Raw genomic sequence first — 24,737 nt, forward strand, 5'->3', positions numbered from 1 at the left:
CATGCCAGGCACCACAGAGCTTGGGGGGCTGATGGGCATCATTGGGCTGCCAGCACCATTCCCACCCCAGCATTCCCACTCATCCACCTCCAGCCTCATCACGGGCAAGGCGAGAGGGAGGGGAGATAAAATAAACAGGCTAAAAATACTGAAGACAAAAGGGAACCACCAAATAGCCCAGTCCCAGCAGCCATCGATCCTGCTCCATGAGAGCAGTTCACATGGAAGAGGTTTTGTGGGATTGCTGCCTGCCTACCGTGGGTTCCATGGCTCCTGCTGCAGAAATGCAGCTTCTGGACAGGGCGGTTGTGCCACGGCCAGGGTGGCTGTGCCATGTCCAGCTGGTCAGTCATGGCATCCAGGCGGTGTGAGTGCCATCACTCCTGGTGCTGCAGGATGTGTCCCTGGGACAGAGCCCAGGATGGGGAGAGTTAAATGTGTGTGTCTCTGGGACCAGGGTGAGCAAGTGTTTGGCTTAACTGGGTGACAGGTGCCTCAGTGAGGGGTGACACTTGAGAGAGGAGCCCTTGGTGCCTGCCCGGCTTTGTGAGAGCTCGGCATCCACCTCTGGCCTCGTCCCGGACAGGGCTGCAGCAGGATGGTCCCTGTTCGGCCACAGACGGAGTGACCAGGCAGCTGCTCCTGCTCTTGGAGCATCCCAAGCGAAGGCATTCCAGGGCAGGGGGGCTCCTCCACCTCCAGCAGCTGAGCAGAGCCCAGCTTTGCCATGCCAATGCTGCAATGGGGCACCAAGCATCCCAAAGATGCCTGGCAGGACTGAGGGAAAACTCCACAACGCTTGCAGGATTGTAGCTGGGAGTCCCCTGGGGCCAGGCCCTCCCTGCATGTCCCAACAGAGGGGACAAGCCCAGCCCCAGCCCGAGTGACAAAGGCAGGTGGGGCTGCTCCCGTGCAGTCCGGGGTCAGCATCCCCAGGGTGGGAGCCGGGGGCCGCCTGGCACTTGGTTAACCTTGAAACCCTCCAGGGCTCACATGTCACGTCAGCCGGTGACAACAACAAGCTGCTATTCCAGATTAGAGAGAGGGAGGGCCAGAGAAAGGCAGAGACAACAGGGTTGGGGGCGGCCAACTCACCTATTACAGCCAAAAGTGGGCATGGGGCTATTTTTAACCCCGAGGGGGGTGTATTTATTGTTTGAGCCGGGGGGAGTGAGCGACTGCCTCCAGGACACCCCTCACTGCGACATCGGCAGCCCTGCAAGGCCATGGTGAGTACTGAGAGCCCAAAGCTCCAGTGGGGAGAGAGAAAATCCACTAGATTTTCCACCAGGATAGATTGAATGGGAAGGGAGTGATGGAGGCAACAGGGATCTGAGGGTCAAGGGTCCCTCCTGCCCTGGAAAGGGGGTGAGCAAACTGAGAAGCATCTGGCTGGATCAGCAGCACCCCATAGGGAACAGAGAGGTGTATCCCGTGCTAGCAAAGCTTTCTAACTGGGGCAAACCTTTTGGGGGTCCAAATGCCTTTTTGCTCCTTTCCCTTCCTCCATGCAGCGAGGGGAAGGGCAGTTGTGTCCCCCAAAGCCCTCCTGCTCTCCCTCCTCTTGGCAGACCCCTCCAGTAAGAGGGAACGGCTGCTGGAGCAGACACTGGAATGAGGGATGATGGGCAGGGTGGGACAGTGAGGGGCTCTGTCCTTCACTCTTCTTTACAACACACATTGAGCCGTTTCTGGTTGTTTCAAGCCTCAGTGCAGAAGAAGGCAGAATTTTTCATTAAGCAAATACTTTAATAAGTGCACAGCAGGGTGAGGAAGCACCTAATGACTACAGCCCTTGTGCAGCCTCAGCACCACTCCCAAAGCCGGGGTTCCAAAAGGGATATCTCGCCCTGGTGCCAAGCCTTTCACCTGTGACTGGGAGAAGTGATTTCCCGCCTCATCTTTCCTTGAACATATTTGGCTAAATTCACCAGGAGCTGTAATTTAAGCAGGAATCTTAATGCCCCTCCGTATCCCAGAGCTGCAGGGGGAAAGCAGCAAGCCCCCAGGGAAGAGTCCCAGCCCAGAGCTACCACGAAGGAGTCACGACTAAGGGCAATTTCATGCTTTTATTCCACCCCAAAAAAAGCCAGTGAGTTAATGATACATCCTTGAACCCCTGCAGGCACCCAAGAAAGCCAAGAAGAGGATTGAAGGTGCTAATTCCAATGTCTTCTCCATGTTTGAGCAGGCCCAGATCCAGGAATTCAAAGAGGTAGGTGGGTTTGGTGGGAAGGACTGAGGGTCCTTGATGTGATATGACCTTCAGCTCTCGGATCAGGGACAGCTGGTTCTCAGCAAGAGGCAGCACACCCGGGTTTTGGGTCGCTTTATTTTAAAAGTGAGAATAACAGCTCAGTGACGTTGTTAAATATGGCATTGCCTCCGAGCTCCCAAGGAACCTGCACCCCACAGAGCAGCCGGCAGCATCCCGGAGAGCCGGAGCACATCTCCCAGCTAACTCCCACCTGCAGCGCCAGGAGCTCTTACCCTCTGCACAGCAGGCACTTGGTCCTGTGTAGATTTCAGTTCCAGGGATAACCGGACCCAGCTGGGGAGCTGATGATTCAGGCTGGCTTCTGTCATTGGTCTGCCACCGCCTGAGGCTGCAAGGACCAGGATTGCTGCTGGATTAGGGATTAGGGTGGGTTGTTGCTCCCTCACAGGATGAGGACTCCCAGAGCCCCACCCTGGGAGGGCTCAAAGGGCCCTTGTCCCATCCAAGTTGAAGGGAGGAGGAGGAGAGCACTGAAGCCTTTGCAAAGGCCAACAATTCTCCCTCTCCCTGTGCTCCCTCCTCCTGTGCTTCCAGGCATTCACCATCATGGATCAGAACCGGGATGGCTTCATCGACAAGGCGGATCTGAGAGACACATTTGCTGCCCTCGGTGAGCCCCTGTTCAGCACCCTCCCCTCCCCAACAGCTTTGCCAACATTACACCTATTAAGTGATAAACGAGGGGGGACCCCCCCAGTAGCCAAGCCCCCATCATTAACTGGATCTCCCGTTTTGCCAAAACCCTCCTGATCCAAACCCAGGCCTGTTAGCCCGTGAGATCCCACACGGGTGACCCAGAGCAGCTCCCACAGCAGCGCTGGTCTATCCCATCAGTACTAGAGCCAGCTCCTGGATTACACTGAGCCAAATGCCTTTTCCCATGCTTAGAAGCACCTGGCTGTGCCCATCCCACGGCATCCCGGGGTGTGCAGGCATTAAGGGGATTTACAGGATCTGGGAGAGACTGTGACGTTGTGAGCTTGGCTCTCCCATCAGGGAGGTCACCATGAATCAGCAGTGGGGCCAGGGAGTCCCAGGGACAACCCAGCCCCAGGAGAAAGGATGAAGGCATTCAGTCCCATTACCCTCTGGCACTGGAGACCAGAGGAAACCCCAATGGTGGTGGTTTTGACCCAAAACACCTCCTGAGGAGGGCTGAAGCAGGCTGATCCGTGGGGCAGTGAGGGAAGGAAGCAGCACAGCATCACTCTTTTCTGTGATCCTGGAGCCCGAGGAACCAGAGCTGGAGATGGTTCCCCCACCTCACTCCTGCTACTGCTGTTCCTTGTCAGAGGTGGCTCCCCAGGGATGTGCTGCTTCCCTCGGGTGGGGGGAAATCCCCCACAGGAAGGATCCCACGGTGTGTTGTAGCCCCCAGCACATAGAGCAGAGCAGCCAAACATGGACATGGAATTGTTCCAACACGGCTCTCCCCAGGGCGCCTGAATGTGAAAAATGAGGAGATCGATGAGATGATAAAGGAGGCCCCTGGTCCGATCAACTTCACCGTGTTCCTCACCATGTTTGGGGAGAAACTCAAGGGTGAGTTTGGGGAGCTGGAGGGGTGGTCAGTGGGCATCCAGGGAGCTGGGGGGTGGTTGGTGGGCACCCACACCGTCACCAACATCCTGTCCCACCTGGGCAAGCCACCCAGCTCCTGGGACTCCAAACCCTTCCAGGTGAGACCTGTCAAAGAATCTTTGAAGGGTCCGGATCTCACTCCATCTCATACCCGTTGGGGGGGTATGATGTGGTCTCCATGCCTCAGTTTCTGCAGCCATTTACAAAACCCAAACAGCTGTGATGCTGCTGGCCCCACAGGAGGGGGGGACAGGAGTTCTTGCAGTACCTCTGAGCGTTCTGACACCAGCAGTGGCACCAATGGCCACCCTGGCTACCAGCCACACTCTGACCCATTTTCCCATCCAGCTGCACCCTGTATCATGTACTTTACCCAAGGAATGCAGCCTCCTGCAGATCTCCAGGAGGCTACAGGGCCCCAAGGGCTGAGCCTGGAGCTCTATAAATACACTCCAAAGATTAGATAAATGCCGGATGCCGGAGCGGTGGCGACACAGCCTGCTTTGTGCTCACACCACCACCCTGCGTCCACACTCAAGTGTCCAGTTGCAGGGTCAGCATTCCTGCAGGGACCCTGCTTCCCCCTACGAAAGCTGGGGGAAGCAGGAGGATTCCTGCTTTGCCAACCTCCAATGGCCATGGCTGTGTCATCCGCAGGTGCCGACCCAGAGGAGACGATCCTGAACGCATTCAAGGTGTTTGATCCAGAGGGGAAAGGCCTGAAATCTGCCTAGTGAGTGCAGGGGTACCTGGGGCAGGGGGTTAGGAGGGGGTGTCCCCACCAAGACCTCCCCAGTGCTTACCACACTCTCTTGTTTGCAGCATCAAAGAAATGCTGATGACGCAGGGCGAGAGGTTTTCCCAGGAAGAGGTATGAACTGCTTCCCACCCTCTGGCTCTGCCAGCCTCCCATGCCATTCATCCCAACAGACCCCATCCCTTCTCCCAGCCCTGGTCCCAAACCCCTTCTGTGCCACATTTTCAACCTGGCTCTTCCCTGGCAGATCGACCAGATGTTTGCAGCCTTCCCTCCAGACATGTCAGGCAACCTGGATTACAAGAACCTGGTCCATGTCATCACGCACGGCGAAGAGAAGGACTAGCCCACACTCAGGGCTGGGGCTGCCACTGGGAGATCACCTCTCCCCAGATCACACGGGATTTCCCTTTCCTCTTCCCCTGGAGAGGCATGTGCCTGGGAATTTGGCACAGGAATGGCATCCACATTAAACTGCCTTTTGGCAAGAGGATGCACCCGCTGGTATGAGCAGTGTTTGGGCACGTGTGGTGTGTCTGCACGGTGCGTCTGTGCCCCACAGGACCCCTCCCAGACCCCACTGCCCCCAGACTCCCAGCCCTACTGCACGTCACCCTCGTGTGCCCTCAAATCCCTCTGCCTTGCTGTCTCCCCGCTCCCACCCCACAGCCCATTCCACACTGGGCTCTGGCCATCCCATCTGGTCCCATCAGCCCAGGACCAGCACTGAGCTCAGATTTACTTCAGGCAGCAGAGAGTTACCAGCTTGGCAGGGAACACCCTGCAAGCACAGTCACCCCCCTGCATCCCAGGCCCCTCAGGCAGGCATGGTGCAGGAGCAGGACCGTGGTCCCCAAATCTGGCTGCGGGAAGCCCACTGGGCTGTGTGACAGGGATGTCACCCCGACATAGAGCAGCTGATCCTGACCATGGCTGTGGGTCTGTCAGCAGTGGGTGAAGCCTGGCCAAAATACCACCTCGTGAGCTTTTGCAGGCTGCAGAAGGTGTTGGGCTCCTTCCAGAGAGGGAAGATGGAATGATGTCCAGGACGCAGAAGTTCAAGAATGAAACTGCTTCTTTACTTCACCCGTGCTGGGCTCTTTGATGGGGATCTCCTCCTCTTCTTGCCCGTGCTGGGGGGCTTGGCCGCCTCCTCCTCGTGCCTCTTGATAATCATCTGACGCAGCTGGTCCTTGTCCAGCGGCTCTTCCGCTGCCCAAGAGAATGGCCACCCCATGGTATCACGAGCTTTATGTACCCAGTGGGGCAGGATGGGCTGGGGAGGATGTGTGTGGATGTATGTGTGAGGATGCAGGGGTTGGCCACGGGGGAATTGGGGAACGGCTGCTGCCCAGCCACGGCCCTTCCCTCCCTCCTCCCGTGCTCACCAGTGCCGGGGTCGGTGCTGTCCGGGTCGGGGGGCGGCGGGCAGAGCTTGTTCCGATCCATCACCCAGAGGAGCCCCGAGTTTCCACTCATGGGGCTGATGAAGGACTGCGACCGGTGCGCGCGGTCGACTGACGTGTAGCGCAGGAGGGACTCCAGCACCAGGAACTCATCGACCTTCTCCTCCACAGGACCTGGGTGGGAAGGAGCAGCATCCCACAGGGTCCCTGCACCGAGATCCTGCCCCAGGACCCTGCCCAAACCCACCCCTGGCCTTTGCAGAGCAGGGGATCCATTGGCTTCCCCGAGGCAGCGTCAGTGGGCAGCCTGACTCCCCAGGGGCAAGGGACCAAGGCTAGGTCATGGAATCATAGAATCACAGAATCACTAAGGCTGGAAAAGACCTCCAAGATCATCAAGTCTAACCTTCAACTGAATACCCCCATGCCTACTAAACCATATCACAAAGTGCCACATTCACTTGTTTTTGGAACACTTCAAGGATGGTTCCCTGGGGAGTCTGTTTCAACACTTGACCACTCTGTCAGTGAAGAAATTTTTCCTAATATCCAGCCTGAACCTCCCTTCATGCAATTCCCCTTGTCCTGTTGCCAACTGCCTGGGAGAAGAGGCTGACCCCCACCTCTCTACAATGCCCAGAGACAAGATGAGGGTTTTGGGGGTCCACTGGGATGTTTATACAGCTGAGTTGGCTCCCGAATTCACTGGGAATTTGGTGCTGCAAATTCACCCTGGGGACTCCCTGCCTGATGGGGCAGAGGGAAAAAACCAGCTCAATTAAAACACAGAGGGTGGTGGACACACACAGCTCAGGCCGTGTGGTGTGGGAAGGCAGGCCTACCAAAAAGTGGCAGCAAGCTGCTCCCGAGCGGCTTCACCATCTTTGTGGTGTCACAGTCAATGTCTTTCAAGAGGGTCTCTATGCGGGATTGAAGCTGTCCCAGGAGTTTGCTGCTCTCTTTGCATTTGGCTTCATACTTGTTGGCTTCCTCAATGGTTTCTGTTAATTTTGCCTATCAACAAAGGTTTTGGCAGGTGTCACACCAGCTCCTCGCTGATCCCACCACCCCGGTGCTGCCCAGTTTCAATCTGGACATTGGAGACAGAGTCACAGAATCACAGAATGGGTCAGGTTGGAAGGGACCACAGTGGGTCATCTGGTCCAACCTTCCTGCTCATCCTAGAGCACATCACACAGGATTGCATCCAGGTGGTTCTGGAATATATCCAGTGAGGGAGACTCCACACACTCTGTGGACAGTCTGATCCAGTGCTTGGCCACCCACACAGTACTCTTTAAATACAAACTAAAGAAGACATCCCAGGAGAGGCTGTGGGATGCTCCCATCCCTGCAGGGAAGAAGGTCTGTGAAGGGGATTCCAAACTCCCCATGCCAGACCAGGGCTGGCAGGAGCCCCACTGTCACCCTCTCACCATGCACTGGGAGCTGCCAAAACCTTTGCAGGGCCCTTTTCTGCCCACACCTCTCCAGCCACTTGCCAGAGCAGCGCTGACAGGACCAGACTCCCTGGGACAAGTGCCAGGACAGAGAGGGATCTGCAGCCCTTCCAGAGGGAATTCATGGCTGCCATACCTCCAGCTCCTGCATGACATGAAACCGGGCTGTCTCCTCCTCTTCCCGCTCCTGCATGGTGGCTGTCATATCATCCTGTGTAAACACAAGCACATGGAAGGGGTGCTGATGGAATGCCCACCAGACATGTCAAACAGAGGCTGGGGACACCCCTCTGCCCTGGGATCAGGGACATCCCTCTGGACTCCTCTGGGGACCGCTGTCCCCAGGCCAGGAGGGCAGGGGATGGATGACCCCACTTCTCATTCCAGTCAGCGCCACACACTTCAAGGAAGCTCTTGGCTGTCCTGGATACTGCAGTATTTTTCCTGGGTACACGGTGGCAGCATTGAGACACGTTTAGTTCTGACAACACAATGGGAATTGCATTTTTGGCTACTCCTTCGCATCCCCCAAATCCCACCCGTGTGCCTGTGAGCCAGGCTCTGGTGTGGGCAGTGATGCCGGACACTCGGGAGAGGACAAACCCACCCCAGGCCAAAAGCACTGCATGAAAAGGGGAGACATGAAGAGCCTGGAACAGACCTGGATGGCCTTGATCCTCTGTCTCATGCCCTCATTCCGGACGTTCAGCCTGATGGCATAGGCGAAGAGGATGAAGAATCTCCTGTTCTTTTCCACGAACTCATCCAAGAGCTGGTCGATCTCTCCGTCCGACAGCTCCAGCAGGCGCTTGTAAGCCACCTCATAACTCTCTGCCTGGCTCTGCTTCGCCCACTCAGCTGCCTTCAAAGCTGAGAGAGACAGAGAGCCCCGGTTGTCCCTCCCTGCAGTGCTGTGGGGTTTGATGTGGTGCTCCCCAGAGGGGCAGAGAGTGCCTTTATTTTACAGAGAAACTAAGCAGGGAGCTCAGTGTTCTCAAGGGAATGGAGCAAACACAGTGGGACGCCTTACCAGGAGGATAAAATAAGTACATTAGATTAGATTATCTTAGATTAGATTAGATTAGATGTTAGGAAGAAATTCTTCCCTGTGAGAGTGGGGAGGCCCTGGTACAGGTTGCCCAGAGAATTGTGGATGCCTCTTTCCTGGAAGTGTTCAAGACAGGTTGGACAGGGCTTGGAGCAACCTAGGCTGGTGGAAGATGTCCCTGACCATGGCAGGGGGTGGAATGAGATGGGCTTTAAGGTCCCTTGTAACCCAAACCAACCCCAAACATGACAAAGGCAGCCATGGCTGCAAGAGGAGCAGGTTCCCAAGGGCACCCCAAGGCACTCAGTGCTGGGTGGTCTCAGTTATCACTGTTTAACCTTTTCCCTTGTAGGGTGAAGGTTGGGTTAGGGAGCCTGCAGGCAGGACAGAGGTGCTATAAACCACCATAACCAGTCCCCCGCCAACTCTGTGGACTTCGGGTTTGTGGTCCCAGTTACACACATCCTCCCTCCTGTGATACCTTCTCTCTGTTTGGCCTTTTCCTTCAATTCAGAGAGATCTGTACATTTGGTGACAAAGAAATTTTTCAGTCTGATCTCCTGCTGAAGGGCACACTTCAGGTCCAGCATCTTGATGTTGAACTGGATGGTGTCTCTGATTCGTGCTTCCCTAATGTCTGAGATCTTTGAGAGATACTCCATCCTGCGCACAGAGAGCAGCAGTCACTCCGTGCTTTGTGTTCCTGGCCATTCCCATGGATCCCTGTGCCTGATCTAGCAAAGTTTTCCCCTCAGGGCTGGCAGGGTCACGTACCACTGCTCGTAGTCTTCTGTGGCGAGTTCAACAGCAGAGTTCAACAGTCTATTCTGCTGAGTCAGCTGCCTGTCATACTTCCAGTAGTAGTTGTCAAAAACGGCTTTCTGGATTTTCAGGCTTCGGGTCTCCTCCCGGAGCTCGTTATTCCGGGTCAGGATGGTGTTGTAACGCACAGTGGCCTGCGGAGAGCGGAGCAAAAGGTTTGGAACCGGTGGAAGATTGAGGGGCTCAGGTCTCTTCTGGAAGACCTTGACTAGGGCAGGGACAAACACAGCCCAAGAGATTTGAAGTTGGCCCTGCACTGTCCTCCTCCCCAAGAGAGGAAAGGCAGCAGAAGACCAGGGCAATCACAGCAGGGACCTGGAGCTGGTGTTGTCCAAGGTAAGGTGGCTGCAGGCAGCTTGGTTTGATCACTAAACAGGTGCAGACCTTCAGGCCTCTTGGCACGGCACAAGCCCTGCTTTTGGGTCACCAAGCTTGAAGGAGACTTTGAGATATTCTGGGAGCAGTCAGGCCAGTGGAATCAGACAGCTGATTTCTGCAGCTTGTGTCAACCACAGAAATTTGCACCGCTGTGCTTTGTCCTGACCAAAAAGGTCCCAGGCCCCTCTGTGGCCCCACAAAGGTCTCCAAAATGTTTGCTTACTTGGTTTAGGCGGAATTCCAGTCCATCGACCTTCTCCTGCAGCCGTTTGTGATTCCTTGCTTCCAATGCCTTCGCTGTTATCTCTCTTTGCTTTGTAATCTCTCTTTCCAGCTCTAGCACCTGCACATACACAGAGGGGAAAAAAAAAAGAGGCAGTATAATCTCCACCCCTGCCTTCTGGACTCTTGTCAGGACACACAGCCAAAGAAAATACCCTCTGTAGACCTAAACTGCAGCAATAATGTCATTAATGAGCTCACAGTTATAGAAGCAGCTTTAATCCCAAAGGATCCCATCCTGCACATGCAGAAACAAAAACTGTAGCTGGGAATGGGTTTATTTTCATGTCATGAAGAAAATGCAGCTGCCTCTGGAGGGAACTCCAGCAGGTGTTGAGCACAGCACAGCAGCACTCTGTGGGGTGGGAGAGGCAACGAGGATGGGTTTTGGTTGGGGTATTGTTCTGGCCAGGCAGAGATCCATGGGGTTCTCCCTGGGAATCAGCAGAGGAAAATTTTGCCAGAAGTGGGAAGCTGTCAGAGCAAATAAATCCACGGGAAGAATTAAGTAGTTGGGGAACAGCAAAGCAGGGGGCAGGTCAGGGAGATATGACTGAGCCAAGAGATCCCTGACTGAAAGCTGACCCTGTTGGGAAAGCTCTGCAGCACCTGCAGCAACTGCAAACTATCCAAGCATGTTCCCTGTCTTCCATCATGGGCAGCTGGCTCAAAGCACAAGGCTGAAGGGACCTGTCACTTCCATAGCCCCACATTTCCCTTGGCCTCCCACCCCACTGCTGCCCAGATCCAACCAGGATGTCCTCAGGAGAAGGAATGGGACATCCCTTAGGTGCTGCTGCTCCTCTATTTGTCACAGGCAGCATAAACTTTCCATTTTTGCCTTTTTCAGGACAATAAAAAAAGTGAAGGGAGAAGCAGAGGGATGTTGTGTGACCCCAGGCAGGGATCTGCCATCTCAAAGGGGCTGCAAGCACTGGTGGGACAACCAGTTTGAGAGTCTGACCTTACTTTTCCAGTCAGCACTGCTGACTTGAATGGGAGCCTGGCTCTACCCACTTGTCATTGTCATGTGTCATTTGCCAGGAGGAATATTCCAAGTCCTGAATTAAATGTGTTTTACATTGAGGAGTTTCAGCCAGGGAATGGTCCAAATACCCTTACCTGCTTGCCCAGGTCAGCTATCTGGGCTTTTCTCTCTTTGATCAGGGCCTCATTCTGAGTTTTGATCTGAAAAAGGGTTTCGACCTTTACACGATTTCGGTTTTCTATCATCACATTATTTGGTGAATAGATCTGGCTCAGCATCAGTGACACATGTCTGTGTTCTTGCTTCAGATCATCTATTGCTTTTCTGTAAAAATGGAATGACAAATAACATTTAGCACATCCCATCTGCAAGATCAGGGCAGGTCCTTACCCCTCCCCATCTCACCACTCTGGTCCCCACCATCTCTTTATAAAAAAGAGAGAACAACTTTTTACACAGTCAGATGGTGATAAGACAAGAGTGAATGGTTTTTAACTGAAAGAGGAGAAATTTAGATTAGATTTAGGAGGAAGTTCTAAGAATGAGGATGGCACAGTTTGCCCAGAGAAGCTGTGGCTGCCCCATCCCTGGAAGTGTCCAAGGCCAGCTTGGGTGGGGTTTGGAGCAACCTGGTCTAGTGCAAAATGTCCCTGCCCATGGCACAGTGGGGAACTGGATGAACCTTAAGGTCCCTTCCAACCCAAACCCTTGTGTGATTCTGCAACTCACGGAGTTGCTTCCCAAGCACAGTGTGGCCTGTGGATCTGTACTCACTGCTGAGCCTGGATTTGCCTCCAGATCTCGGCATCATAAAATTTCCTCTTGCACGCTGCGTGATGATACTGTGTCTGCAGGTGCCTGATCTCCATTTTAGCCCTTCTGTCCTTCTCATGCTCAGAGAGTTCCGAAAGGTCCTGGCTCTTGGAGGGTTTCCTCTGCTGTCACAGAGAGGGAGGGTTTGGTCACTTGAGCAAGCACAAGCAGCACTGGCAGCTGGCAGAGCCGGACATGGGGGAGTGGGTGAAAGGCATCACCAGCCCCAGCTCTTCTCTGGCACCTGAGATACTCATCACCACCTGAAACCTCAGTTCCTGGGCAGAGAACAGACCTCCACCACCGGGGAGGGCAGGGGATTGCAGGTTGTCACCTGTTTTATCAGACTGCAAGGACCACATGAGTCAGAACCAAACCCACTCGTGCTGTGGACTTGAGGGAAGGCAGGTGACCTTGCCCACAAGTGGAGCAGGAGTGCTCCCATCTCTGGGTGGGGGAAGGTGACTTCTACTGAGAACCTGCCCAACAGTGAGCACTGAAGCTGTGGCAATTAGATCCACCACTACCTGTGTCCTCAGCTGACTCATATTGCCCAAATCTGCCCCTCTCAACACCCAAATATCGTGCCGTGGCCTCATCCCTGGTACAGGAGGGCAGGCAGAAGCAGCCCCACTGCAACCTAGCACCTTGCTGGCAGAAGCAAGGCTGGCTCCCCACTGCTGGACCTGTATTCCAACAGGTATGATCCCTATGGCAGATCTTCTGCAGTCCCTGCAAAGTTCAGCTTTAGTTTGTGCTTCATTTTCACCTTTGAGCTCTTCATTTTTCCTGTCTAACTCTGCCAGTCTACTCTGCAGACGCCTCAGGAAAGGAACAAGGGAGACTTCACAGGGACAGGATCGCTTTCCAAGGGAAAAAATGAAACAGGAGTAATGGGGTGGTTGTGTCCTCCTGCCCATCCCTCAGCACCCGCTCGCGTGTTTGGCACAGGAGGAAACCATCACAGATGGCTGCGAGAGGAATAAAAGGAGAGCATTTTTAGTGATGTCATCGTGAAATGATCGAGTTTACAAGTAGGGGAGGAACAGATGGTTTGAGCTATTCCACCCCGTTCAGTACCTGGGTTTCCATAGAAATTCCAGTGAGGTCAGTCCCCCCCCACCCTGTGCCAGCGGGCAGAATTCCTGAAGAACACCTGGATTCACCCCCCCATCCCGCTGCTGCCAGGGAGGGCTCTAGAGTGGACCCCACATCCCTTATCCCAAAGCTGGTCCCCAGCAGCCACACTGCAGCCCTCTGGGTCCCCTTGAACCTCACAACACTGCTCAGCCCCCCCAGGGTACTGCAGCTTCTCTCCAGCCAGGAGACAGAAACACAGTGGAGTTGTGTATTCCCAAAGATCAACTTCTATTTCCAGTAGGAAGCTTAGGAGAGGTGAGAACCTAGAAGGGAACAGGTCCCAGGCCCATCCTGTGCCCTGCACTGCCCCATGCCCTGTGGAACAATCACTGCCTGGTTGCCATAGCAGCATCATCACAATGGAGTGTGGATGGTGCTCCAAGGATCACTAAGAAGGATGGAGCAAGGAGTTGCTGGGACCCCACACTACGTGGACCAAAGGAGTTTCCATGCCCCAAAACCAGCCCTGAACCACATGCTCTGATATCTCTCTGACTTCATGTCCACAGCAAGAAGAAACTGTCATTTTACCAGTTCTCCTCTTTCCAGTGTTCGAACTGACCCATAACCTGGAACTTTGAAGCCTTTTGCTCCAACAGGAGCATCCAGGGGTTCACCATCCCCAGCAGCACTTTGGGGTCACAACTGCTGTTCCCTCCTCATCCTTCCCAGCTCCACAGCTTTCTGAGCTTCTTGGATTTTATCTGTTCTGCTCATGAAGAGGCAACAATCACAACACACCACTGTTGTCCCCCTCAGCATCCAGACCCCCTCAAGGTGCCCAGTGTCAGGAGAGAGCAGTGGTTGGCACTGCCAGCCTGGGGAAGGTCCCTGGAGACTGAGACCAGTTAGGCAGCTGATTAGGGGCCAAATTGAGGCTTCATGCCTGCTTCTCTCCCTTCCATGCAGGGAAGCACATGAGATCCATGTCCTGAGTCACAAGGGCCATGATAATCCGTTCCCTGTAAGCTGGAGCACGTGGCCAGCTCCTTCCCAGGGACTCAAATGCTGGGATCCCTGGAGGGCTGGACACAGGAATCTGTGTTTTGTAGCCCTGGAGTTGCTTACTCAGCTGTGGGTTAAAGGGGAACAGAGAAGTACTGAAGGTGAGCAAAGGGCACCCGTGTCCCAGTTTGCAGGGCTGCGGTGAGTTCAAAGCCATGAGCAAAATCCTCGGCCAGCACGTCGCTCCCAAGGCAGCACGTCCCCTTATCCCAGAGACTTTGATGAGCTAACAATCCAGTCACCAAGTACCAGGCTAATTCCCAGTCAGATAGGCTCTGAGAAGGCATTTAATTGGGAATTATTTTCATGGCAGGGAGCAGAATGTGGTGTTTGATAAGAAAAATCACAGCCGAGGGCAGAATGATGCTGGGAAGGCACCGGAGCCTGAGGGTCCTGCTGGGGCCAGGAGAAGCTCCTGCATCTTCCTGCATGATCAACAGCTCCATGGAATAATAAGAGCACGCTCTCCAGGGCTAAGGTTGTCCCTCAATCCCGGTGGCCCTTGTTATGCTGCACATCCCTTTTCCTCACCCTCAGCAGAAACAGGGCCAAGCCTCCAGTCCGGAATAAAGGTAGAGGTGCACAGGTGAACATCATTATTCCAGAAACAATACCACTGGGTGGCTTGAAATCCTGTTTTTCCTCGGCTTGGACTGGTCCAGCCTCAAAATACAGCCCACATTGTCTGTCCTTTTTTGTGTTCTTCTCCATGGACCAATTCTCAATTGTTTAACAAGAACAAGTCAGTAAATTAAGCTATTCAGGAGGGCTCTGATTTGGCAGAGTCTGTGTCTGTCACCCTCATTGCAGAAGCATTGATTTCACTAAAGGGGACTGTTTTCACCCAAACAATGCCCAACTGTCAGGCTTGCTCTGAGTGAGGGTGACTTCATTGTCTGAATGGACCTTTAAGCAGAAGGTAATTGGAGCAGGATGAGATTGTCCATAAGATCTGAATCCAACAAATCTCCAACTTCTGGGAGAAACAGAAGAAAAGTGACTTTCTGTGCAATTTTCACCTTAACCCATCTTCCCTAATGTAACAGGTACATTTAGCACTGATTGACATGGAGAAATTATTCTTTCAGCCGCAGATCTGGGGGCTGATTGAAACTACCTGTACTATTTTAAGGGTTGAATTCTGATCTGTGCAAGCAGTGTAAATCCTTCCTGATTTCAGCAGAGATTTCCCTATTTCACCGGGTCCAGTTCCTGGTGGCAGCAGGGGATGGTCAGAGCTGGGCTGGCTCTGATCTGAGCTCCCCCCTGGGAGTGTCCCATCGACGTCAAACAAAATCTCTGGGGTAAATTAGAGAATCAGGCCCATATTTTCATGCAAATGTAGTACATTCATGTTACTTAATGCCTATTTATAATAAATCCAGAACTTAATTCTACTTAACCCGTCTTTAGTGTTTGACACATGAAATCGGTGAGTCAGAGGGCTAAATATGGAACTGTCAAAACTTTCTTTTTTCCCTCCTCTAAAAGCCTGGATTAAATCATAATCAAACTCCCGTCAGCTCCAGCAGCAGTGCTGGGAGAAGCAGGAAGATGCTGACAACTGCTAAGGCAGCTGGTGATGGGGAAAGATCTTCTCAGCCAGGAGATTGATGACAAAACCTCACAGAAAAGGTTGTGAATTCGGACACAGGCTGGGTCCATCTCTGCTGGAATCATAGAATCGTAGAATTATAAAATGGTTTGGGTTGGGAGGGGCCTTAAAGATCATCTTGTTCCAGCCCTTGCCATGGGCAGGGACAACTTCCACTATCCCAAGCCCTGTCCAACCTGGCCTTGGACACTTCCAGGGACGCGGCAGCTACAGCTCCTCTGAGCAACCTGTGCCAGGGCCTCACCACCCTCTGAGTAAAAAATTTCTTCCTAACATCTAATTGAAATCTCTCCTCTTTTAGTTTAAAACCATTCCACTTTGTCCTATTGCCATCTGACCATATTAATGTCATCCTGTGGACCTGGAGTGACCCCTTGGCCTCCTGGTGTGACCTTACCAAGACCTGGCTTGCAAAAGGTGTCCCATGAGCACATTTGCTACCCAGGTTTTTATTTCTTTCCTCTGATGAATGTTATCTTCACATGTTCATGAACCATACCAGCCTTCAAGATCAGTTTTGGCCCCAAAAAACTGTTGTGAACACACTGAGAGTTGTGGTCCTGCAGCTTTTTGCAACTGAGTTTTCTCAGTCTGTTTCTTACAGAAAAGGTTTATTTAAAAATACACACTTGTTTGGTCCTCAAATACTGAGATATTCTCTCCCTGCACCATATCATTTCTTCCTCTCTGCCCTTCCTGGGTGGGGTAGAGACATCTCTATATGGACACATGGCTTCAAGTTTCAAGAGTAACTGGTATGAGAGAGAGGAGAGGAGGCTGTTGTCTGCCTGCTGGATTACAGCTGTAATTCCTCCTCACTCACAGAGGAAATTGTCATCCTAATTTCCTGCAGATGGGTTTCTTCTGAACTGCTGACACCAAGTGAAATGCGATTTCCAGCAGGGAACTGTCTCCTCTGTGGCATTGCTGGGTATTATTTAAAGCATCATTTGAGGAGCAAGTTCCCCAAGCCCTGACTTTGGGAGAGTAAAACTCTTCCACAGCAGGCTCAGCCACTCCAGCAGAGCCTATTAACATGGATTTCATCCTCTGTGCTCCCTCCCAGCCACCTCTGGCTGCAGCAGGTATTCCCTGCTGAATTACTGCTCAAAGGCTGCTGCTGCAGGGGGGGAATGAAGAAGGGAAATAGTCGAGGACGTGCTGAAAGCAAGAAGAGACCTCTGAAAATTTCACTGGCCTGAGGTCAAATCTGGCATGTAGGAGGCACACAGACACTGTGGGATGATTTCACCTAAAGGAAGAGAACAAGGGACTCAAGGACAGAAGCTACTGTCACATGAGGTCATGCCTGATCAGAAATGGGTTCTCTGGGATTTCCCATCCCTGGAAGTGTTCAAGACCAGGTTGGATGGGGATTGGAGCAACCTGATCTAGTGGAAGCTGTCCCTGCTCATGGCAAGTGGTTGGAACGAGATGATCTTCCAACCCAAACCATCCTGTGATTTTATGACGTTGTATTTCACTGTGATTTAGGCAAAGCTTCACAAAGTAACTCTCTTAGTGGGGCTGCTGGTCCCTCAGAGGTTTTGGAGGCATGAAACCCAGGCAGGAGGCAGGGTTTTCTGCTGTTTTGCTGAGGGGTGGGATACGTGATGCAATAGCTCTCCAAGTCTGCCAGGGCTATGGCTGAGCTGAGCTAATAATTTCCCACATTCTGTCCTTCCCGAGGGAAGTCTGTTGGCAAATCCAGAGGCTGTGCTGGAAACCCTGCATGCCAGATTGAGCTGGGGAGCACTGGGAGAAGGGATAGGAGGGTGGTTTGTGGGTGAGGAAGTGGCACATCACAGGTGAAGTCCCTTCCCCACTGATCCTGGTGGCTCCACGTCAGGTCTGGGCAGAGCTGGGCAGGCTGGGAGAGCACAGCAGGTACAGCCTGGTTTAGAAGAGCTATTTCCAATTAATCATTCCTGATTACTGTCCTGTGCAAGGCTCCTGGTCAGCACTAAGAATACCTTATTAGTTGAACATGCTCTGCCAGTGGCTTAAGGCAACTCAGGATTTGCCTATATAAGATCACTCAGGGAAACTATTCTGAATTAACATTTAAAGGCAATTAATTAAACTGCTGTATGGCTGTTCTGCACCACCTGCATCCAGTTTATTTTCTTTTACTTTTCTTTTCCAAACCAAATAAAAGCCAGTTGATCTCTAGGTTGGACACAGGAGGAAAGTATCCTGGGGGCACTCATAAGCCCTAAAGAAAGCAGAACAACTGAAATAAATCTGCCTGGAGAAACTGCATCCCAGGTCCAGCCTGGTGGGATGTTGATAAAGACAGTTCCAGAGCTTTCTGTCTCCCCAGTTTTGGCTTTATGGGAGAGGTCTGGGCACTCTTGTTCCCTTCCAACAGCAACTGCAGCACTGGGAAGAAACTGAGTGCACCAAGTGCTCTGGCTCAGTGAAGTTAATGCCGTGTTAAGTAGGTGACAGAGTGAGACAGTAAATGCTCAGCCAAGTGCAGGCAGAGGACCCGAGGAGGATCAGCAGGGTGTCCCTGCCCAAGATTTTCCCAGTGGTTGGGGCAGAAGGCAGAGGACACAGCAGTGAGCAGGTCTATGGGACAAGGCAAAGCAGCACAAACCTCCCTGGAGAGGAGTCAGCCCAGCAAAGCCACTTGGAGCCTCTTTGTTTGATTCAGGACGTGTCTCCCAGTAATTAGCCTGGCTCGGCCCTGCCATTTCTCTGAAGCTTGGGTTTCAGACCAGCTCACGCCAAGAATAGCTGCTTTCCCAGCCTGCCACCGGCACCACAGCCCTGCTCTGGAGCAGGAACAGATTGTTCGGAACAAGCTGGTCCATTTGCCATTCCTGGGAGCTGGCTGGATTTGCTGTTTATTGCCACTCACTCAGTGACTGATCTTGTGCAAGATCACAGCTATCAGTGCCTCCCCTCCCGTCTGCTGCGGCTCCACGGCTCTCACTGTCAGTCCAAGGCTTTCTGAGGGACATCAGCTGATTTTTGTAATAGTTGTTACTCAAGAGTTCATTTAAATTAAAGCTTTAGGAAAGAAAATCCCAAGGGTTTGGGCTGCATGTTTCTCTTAGTGTAAATCTGAAGCAGCTCCCAAGGAAATGCAGAGGTGACAAGAATCAAAGTCAGGTTATAATGAATCCTCCTGGGTGTTTTCCCACATTTCTGGGACTAGTTCAAAAAGGAGCTGCACAGCTTGGAGATGGGTTAGAAAAGAGAGTCCATTTCTAATCCTGTTGTTGAAGGAGTGGGTTGGATGTGCAGGGAGGTCATCCCCACTGGTCAGGAGCATCCTGTCCCACCAGCAACCAGTGGTCCCTGCTTTTCCTACTGGTACCTTCCCAGACAGGTGGAAGTAGGCTGGGACAGCCCAGGAATGCTGGGCTGGCTGGGGCAGAGGGATGCAGGGATGCAGGATCCCCTGCTCACTGCTCAGAGGGAGGAGAGGCTCAGAAGGCGTCAGAGCTGTGCCAGTTGCTTGGCAACTCCCCTGCAAATCTCTATCCTGTCAGAAGACATTTTTTCCAGTGATTTGGATGGGTTTCACAGGCACAGGATCAGGCTTGGATGATCAGGTGGTTTTAAGAAACCACACATTGTACCTGGAGAGGCCACACACCCGCTTTGGTCTGGTCCTGGCCATGCAGCAGCTCCTGAAGGGCAGAGCAGAGCAGGGAGGGCTGTGAGGGGGTGACGAGGCTTCCTGGGGCTCCTACACCTCCATTTCAGCCTCTGCTCAGGGACCACAATGCTCTGCATCATCTGTGTCCCAGCAAACAACAGGGAATGGAGCACATCACCCTCTCCCATCTGCAGGCAACCCATGGATGGAATGTAAGCCACCTCTGGGGGGGAATGAGGGGTGGATGTGAGCCCAGGTGAGCTCCTCTCTGGTTCCATTGGCTCTCTAGGCTGAGAGAGAAGCTGAACCAGGCTGATTCCAGCTCAATTTTTGCATCTCTCCATCACTGCAAGAGCAAGGCTGTGGTGGCATCATCCTCTGGTGATCCCAGCCAGGCTTTCCTTTGACATCCCATGCCTCAGCCATCCTTCAGTCCACACCTTGAGTCCCAAAACTGAGTGGTCAAACCTGACCTGGAAATCCATCTAGCTCCTCTGTGACTGCCCAGCATCTGTGGTCTTCACTTTATGTGCAGAGAGGAAGGACAAAGAAGATGGGCCGGGTTGTTCCCAACATTTGATGGAGAACAAGCAAAGCAGAACACTGGGGACCATGCTGGGTTTGGCAGTCAAATCTTAACAAAAAAGTGGCAAAACAGCCCTAAACCACTGCCAGAAAGGCTGGATGCTGGTACATACAGCATCTCTGTTCATCTCTACTTCACTCCACTCCTGCTTGCATTTCCCATGGGAGATGTTCCTGGCTTTGTCACCTTCGAGCTGCAGGAGCCCGGCATCACCATCACCATCACCAGTTGTCATCCAAGAGAGGAAGGATGAGCCATCCAAAGCTCCCTTTAACCCCCTCCGCACTTCAGCATGAGCCCATTTGTGTGGGAGCTGATCCTTCTGCTCGGAGCTAATGAAGAGGGAATTTCCTCAAGGGAAATAAAATGGTCTCAGCCTGAAAAGGCTTTTTTCGCCTGGATTTTTTGGTTGGGAACAGCGGCTGGAATTTTCCTCTCGGCTCTGCTGACACAACCCCTTCTCATCCAGTGTGGGAGGGGAATTTGGCCCGCTGATCCTCTGTGCCAAGTTTAGATCGGGATAATGATATACTGTTCGGGTTTCTATAGATTCTCAGGTCACTTTGCAAACATGAATTAATCTTGACAACGCAGCTGCAAGGAAATGGAGGTTTTATTGTTCCTGATTTAAAGAGAGGGAAACTGAGACCTGGGGAGCACAAGCTTTTCACAAGGTTGCACAGAAAACAAGCAATGGAGGCTGGGAGCAAGCCCAGGGTCCCGAAAGCCTTTCCGCTCCTCGCTGAGCTGCAGAGGCTCCTTCCCACACAAACCCATTCTGGAGCATCATTTTACACCAGCCCAAAATGTAACTCTCTTTTTATATTTAGCTACCAGGTTCTGTAAAGGGACGTTATGTAACAGACCTCAAGTGTGGCATTTTATAATTTACCAGCTCAACTTGTGCTGCTTCTCCAAACCCGCCTGTGCACTGTATTCCCCGGCTCCCCCTTGCCCATCTCCTTCTGAGCTGGCAGAACATCCCACTGGGCACCCATCTGTGGTTTTAGAGCCCCTTGGCGTGCCATCCCAGCCCGCCACGCTGGCTCTCAGGCAATTAGTGTTGTCGCCAGCTCCATTTTTATTGCTGAGCTCTTTGCTCCTGCAGGAGGAGAGGACGTCACTGGATGTGCTGCTCTCGGAGGGCAGGCACAGCCCTCGCTGGTGGAAAATCCTCTTTTGGGTTGCAGAAGGGTCCAACAGGCTCTGAAATCCCCAGCAAGGGCAGGAGAGCACCCAAGCCCCTCTGCCCAGCTGGTCCCATCCATCTATCCCTCCAAGGAAAATAGGTATCCCCAAATCTGGAAGTGAGTGAGGTGATGCAGCAGGCAGCCAGCACCATGTGGTGATGCCTCGCTGCCACACGGTCCCTGTATCCCTGCTGCTCCCACTGCCAGGCACACCAGGAGGGCTGTGGACCCCTGTGCCTCAGAAATGGGGGCTTCACACCCTGGGGTGCATCCCTAGGGAGGAGAAACCCAACCCCAAGCTCCAGAGGCCACGTGGTGTCTGTGATGCTCAGTGCTCCCGACAACCTGTCTGGTCCCATCCAGCTCTGCCGCTCCGATCCCACGCAGGAGCCTGACGCCTTGGGAAGGCCCCTCATGGCCACACAGTTGTCCCCACACGTGTCCTCGCTCTGTGACTGATGGTGAGTTAAGCACAGACCCACCCGAGCGGGGAGAGCATGTGTCCTAATGGTGAGAGCTCAGCCTGCTCCCTCTGCCTGCAGCAAACTGGTGCTCCGGACCTGGCAGAGAGATTTTCCAGCAGCTCCTCTGCTCTGGAAGCAAGATCCGCCCTGGACACAGCTGGTCCTGCCAGGGACAGGAGTCTACTCCAGCACAGAGCAGAGCTGGCAAATACCAAACCACAACCGCACTGGCAGCCCACAGACTCCTGTCCCATCTGTGTGTTGACGCTTCTCAGCGCTCTGGATGTCTAGTGACTGATGAAGAGTTTGGAAATCTGAGGGGTAAGGAGGGAAACACCAGGGGCCCTGCCATCACCCAGCTCGGGAGGCTGTGGAGAGGCACTGCAGGTAAAGCACCATTGCAGGGCTGACACCTCCAAGGTGAGCTGGTGCTGGCAGGACAAACACAACTGACAGGGTTCCTGGCTTCCATCCTTGCCTGCAGGCAGAGGCAAGGAGACACATAAAGGAATATTTGCTGAAGTGGAATAGAGCGGGACATCCTGGCTTACCCCAGCTCACCCCTCAGCCCCTCTGCTGCTGCTGTGGCCTGGGACAAGCCAACAACAGCCCTGGGTGGGCAGATGGACGGACAGACAGCCCTGATGGATGGACAGGCAGCCCTGCTGTGCTCATCTCCAAGCCAGAATAACAAAGTGACCCCACACTTCTTTCAGCTGAGCTGAGCAATAATGTGGAATGGCCTTAAATCCTGAGTGTGCCTCTTCCAAGACATTATTTCTATAATAATATATATCAACTGGAGCTCCCTGGAAGTTTTGCCATAAGCTCTGGTGCCGATGAGCAGTGAGAGCTCATCCAGCTGCTCGTTTCCTTCTCCCTCCAAAAGCCAAGCATTTAACTCCCAGGTTATTTTAACCCTCAACATCTGCAATAAACAGCGGAAGGGACTTGGTGTGTAACTCAGAGAGGGACGAGGAAATGACCGGAAACTTCAAATCCTGAGCTGAAAACACTGTTTTACTAAAAATACATGTTCAGGCTGTTTGAGCACATGAGCCTGTCCCTGCCCTGGGAGCTGAGTTTCAGTCACATCACTGAACATCACCATCAAACAAGTGAAACAGAAGAGCATTAATTAATCAAGCAGTTGACAGCACAGCATTTAAAGGCTGTGCTTGGGAGAACCCGGAGCAGTGAGCAGAGGATTTAAAACATCACTTCATGCTCCCACTGCACCCGAGGGGAGCTGGGGACACCCCGCAGCCCGAAAGCCACTTCCAGAGCAGGATCAGTGGCAGCACAGGGATGTGTTCACCCAGCCTGGGCATATATGATAGTTTCCATATTAATCAGAGCACAGTAAAGAACACCAAACAGAAACGAGCTCGCCAGCGTGGCCGAGCTCCCACCACAGTATCGAGTGTGTTGTTATCCTTGCTCTTTGCACCCCTGGGATTCCCAGTCCCTCCTTGCAGCTTGGTTTTAAGCCCCGGGGAATTCAGCAGCGGTACTGCAGTTTCACCAAGTGACTCATGGCTCTTCACCTTTAGGTTTTATTCCCTCCCCGCTCCCTGCTTTCTCATGCAAATGTTAAGCTGCCAGAGTGCTGCGGCTCCGGGAGCGTTTCTGGCATCTCCTGCTGTTGCTGGAAGTCTGGATGAGACGGGGCGGGTGCATTCACTAGCTGGGGCTAGGAAGGCACTGCAATATGCACACTTGATAATAAGTAAATGCATAATAAAAATAAATGCGAACTGGGAAAAAAAATTAAATTAATTAGAATGTGTCTGTGGTCAAACAATGTAACACCGCAGGGAAAAGCTGCTGGCTTGTCTCACCTCCTCCTTCACAGATGGCACCAGGGACAGGAGAACCTGGTCACGGCACAAGGGACATCAGGCAGCATGGGAGGGGGACACCCAGGTCGGGAAAAGGTCATTTGAGCAACCAAAATTTAAAATGGTGCAGGAAGAAGGAAGACACAGGCAATGGTGGCTGCTTGCCTTGTTTCAACCTATTGCCCACACTTACACTGCTGTGGAAAGAGAGACAGATGGTCTTGATCTGGGTTGAAACAGCAGTGAAGACCAAGCAGAGAAATTGTGGCTGCCCCATCCCTGTGAGTGTTCCAGGCCAGGTTGGACAGGGCTTGGAGCAACCTGGTCTAGTGGAAGGTGTCCCTGCCCATGGCAGGGGCTGGAACAAGATAAGCTTTAAGGCCCCTCCCAACCCAAATCGTTCTGGGATTTTATGACTGGGAGAAGCAGCATGTGCTCATGGGTCCTCTTCCAGAGGCTGTGAAGGCACCTCATCATCAGGGCAGGCTCCACAGCATCCAGGACAGGCATCTCCAGGGTCTTCAAGTCACTGCAGGGCTCCTGCACAGACCCCAGGGATGAGCAAGTCTTGGGGGTCAGCCAAGGGTCAGCTTGTGTCCACCCCAAGTTCTTCCCCCATATCACTGGTCCCAGCACATGCCATGGATTTCCTTACTCAGTTGGGAAGGGCCGTGACCTTGCCTCTGGTTCTGCCTCGTGTGTGCCAAATCACATCTATAAAAGAGAGAAAAGTTCAGCTGAAAAATACAGCTCACCTTTTCATAGAAGAATATGGGATCTGTTACGTTCCAGCTGAAACCCTTCCAACAATCCAGGTGGGACTTTTTCTATATATACTTCTAAATAAAACCATTTCTTTAAGGAAAAAAAAAAAAGAAAAAGAAGGAAGAAAAAAAAAAGAGCTCTGGCAACTATCCCACGCCAAGAAAGACATTTAATTGAAGCCACACAAAAGGCAGTCGGTGTCAGCAGCAACTGCACTTCTATCTCCTCCAGAAACCCTGACACACAAATCCAAACCCTAGGATGAATGTCAGCTGTCAGGTCCCTACGGCTCTGCAGTGACCTACATGCTACCGAGAAAAAAACCAACACTTGTTTGAGGTTGTGTTGGGAGAAGTGACAAAGGCAGCACTTGGCAGAGGGGGGGTCACTGGGTTGGGAGCTGGGGTGAGGCATCCCCCACGCAGGCACTGCCCAGTGAGGCCCCTCTCCTGGGGAGTTTGTGGTGTGAATCCCAGCTTTCACTGTTTCCTTCCCCATCCCCTGTTAGAAGAGTTAAATTCACAGCAAGAACTCTGCAGGCAAGTCAAAGGGTATTGGAAAAGGAGTACGAGTGGAGCCCAAGGGCTGGAGACCACCAAGGCGTTGCCCTTTGGTGGGGGCTGCAGAGAAGCAGAGTGTGCAGTGCATGAGGAGTCTCTGATCCCCAGCAGGATTTCTCCATCTCTGGAGATGTTCCTCCTTCAC

General features: G+C 52.8%; 2 protein-coding genes across 2 annotated transcripts; one reads left to right on the forward strand and one right to left on the reverse strand.

Moving 5' to 3' along the window:
• Positions 1 to 1,171: 1,171 nt before the first annotated feature.
• On the forward strand, positions 1,172 to 5,113 carry MYL2 (myosin light chain 2). Its single transcript, XM_008926681.3, has 7 exons — positions 1,172 to 1,229; positions 2,126 to 2,215; positions 2,813 to 2,888; positions 3,716 to 3,820; positions 4,517 to 4,592; positions 4,682 to 4,730; positions 4,864 to 5,113. The coding sequence occupies exons 1-7, from the start codon at positions 1,227 to 1,229 to the stop codon at positions 4,960 to 4,962; spliced, it is 498 nt and encodes a 165-aa protein (XP_008924929.2). The 5' UTR covers positions 1,172 to 1,226; the 3' UTR covers positions 4,963 to 5,113.
• A 568-nt stretch (positions 5,114 to 5,681) lies between these two features.
• CCDC63 (coiled-coil domain containing 63) lies at positions 5,682 to 12,632 on the reverse strand. Its single transcript, XM_018076224.3, has 11 exons — positions 12,583 to 12,632; positions 11,775 to 11,938; positions 11,135 to 11,324; positions 9,954 to 10,073; positions 9,305 to 9,486; positions 9,012 to 9,193; positions 8,144 to 8,352; positions 7,619 to 7,693; positions 6,865 to 7,036; positions 6,005 to 6,196; positions 5,682 to 5,828 (listed from the first exon to the last, which is right to left on the reverse strand). The coding sequence occupies exons 1-11, from the start codon at positions 12,595 to 12,597 to the stop codon at positions 5,695 to 5,697; spliced, it is 1,635 nt and encodes a 544-aa protein (XP_017931713.3). The 5' UTR covers positions 12,598 to 12,632; the 3' UTR covers positions 5,682 to 5,694.
• Positions 12,633 to 24,737: the final 12,105 nt, after the last annotated feature.

This window comes from Manacus vitellinus, unplaced genomic scaffold (assembly GCF_001715985.3).
Source record: "Manacus vitellinus isolate BGI_N305 unplaced genomic scaffold, ASM171598v3 scaffold_31_pilon, whole genome shotgun sequence".
Lineage (NCBI taxonomy): Eukaryota > Metazoa > Chordata > Aves > Passeriformes > Pipridae > Manacus > Manacus vitellinus.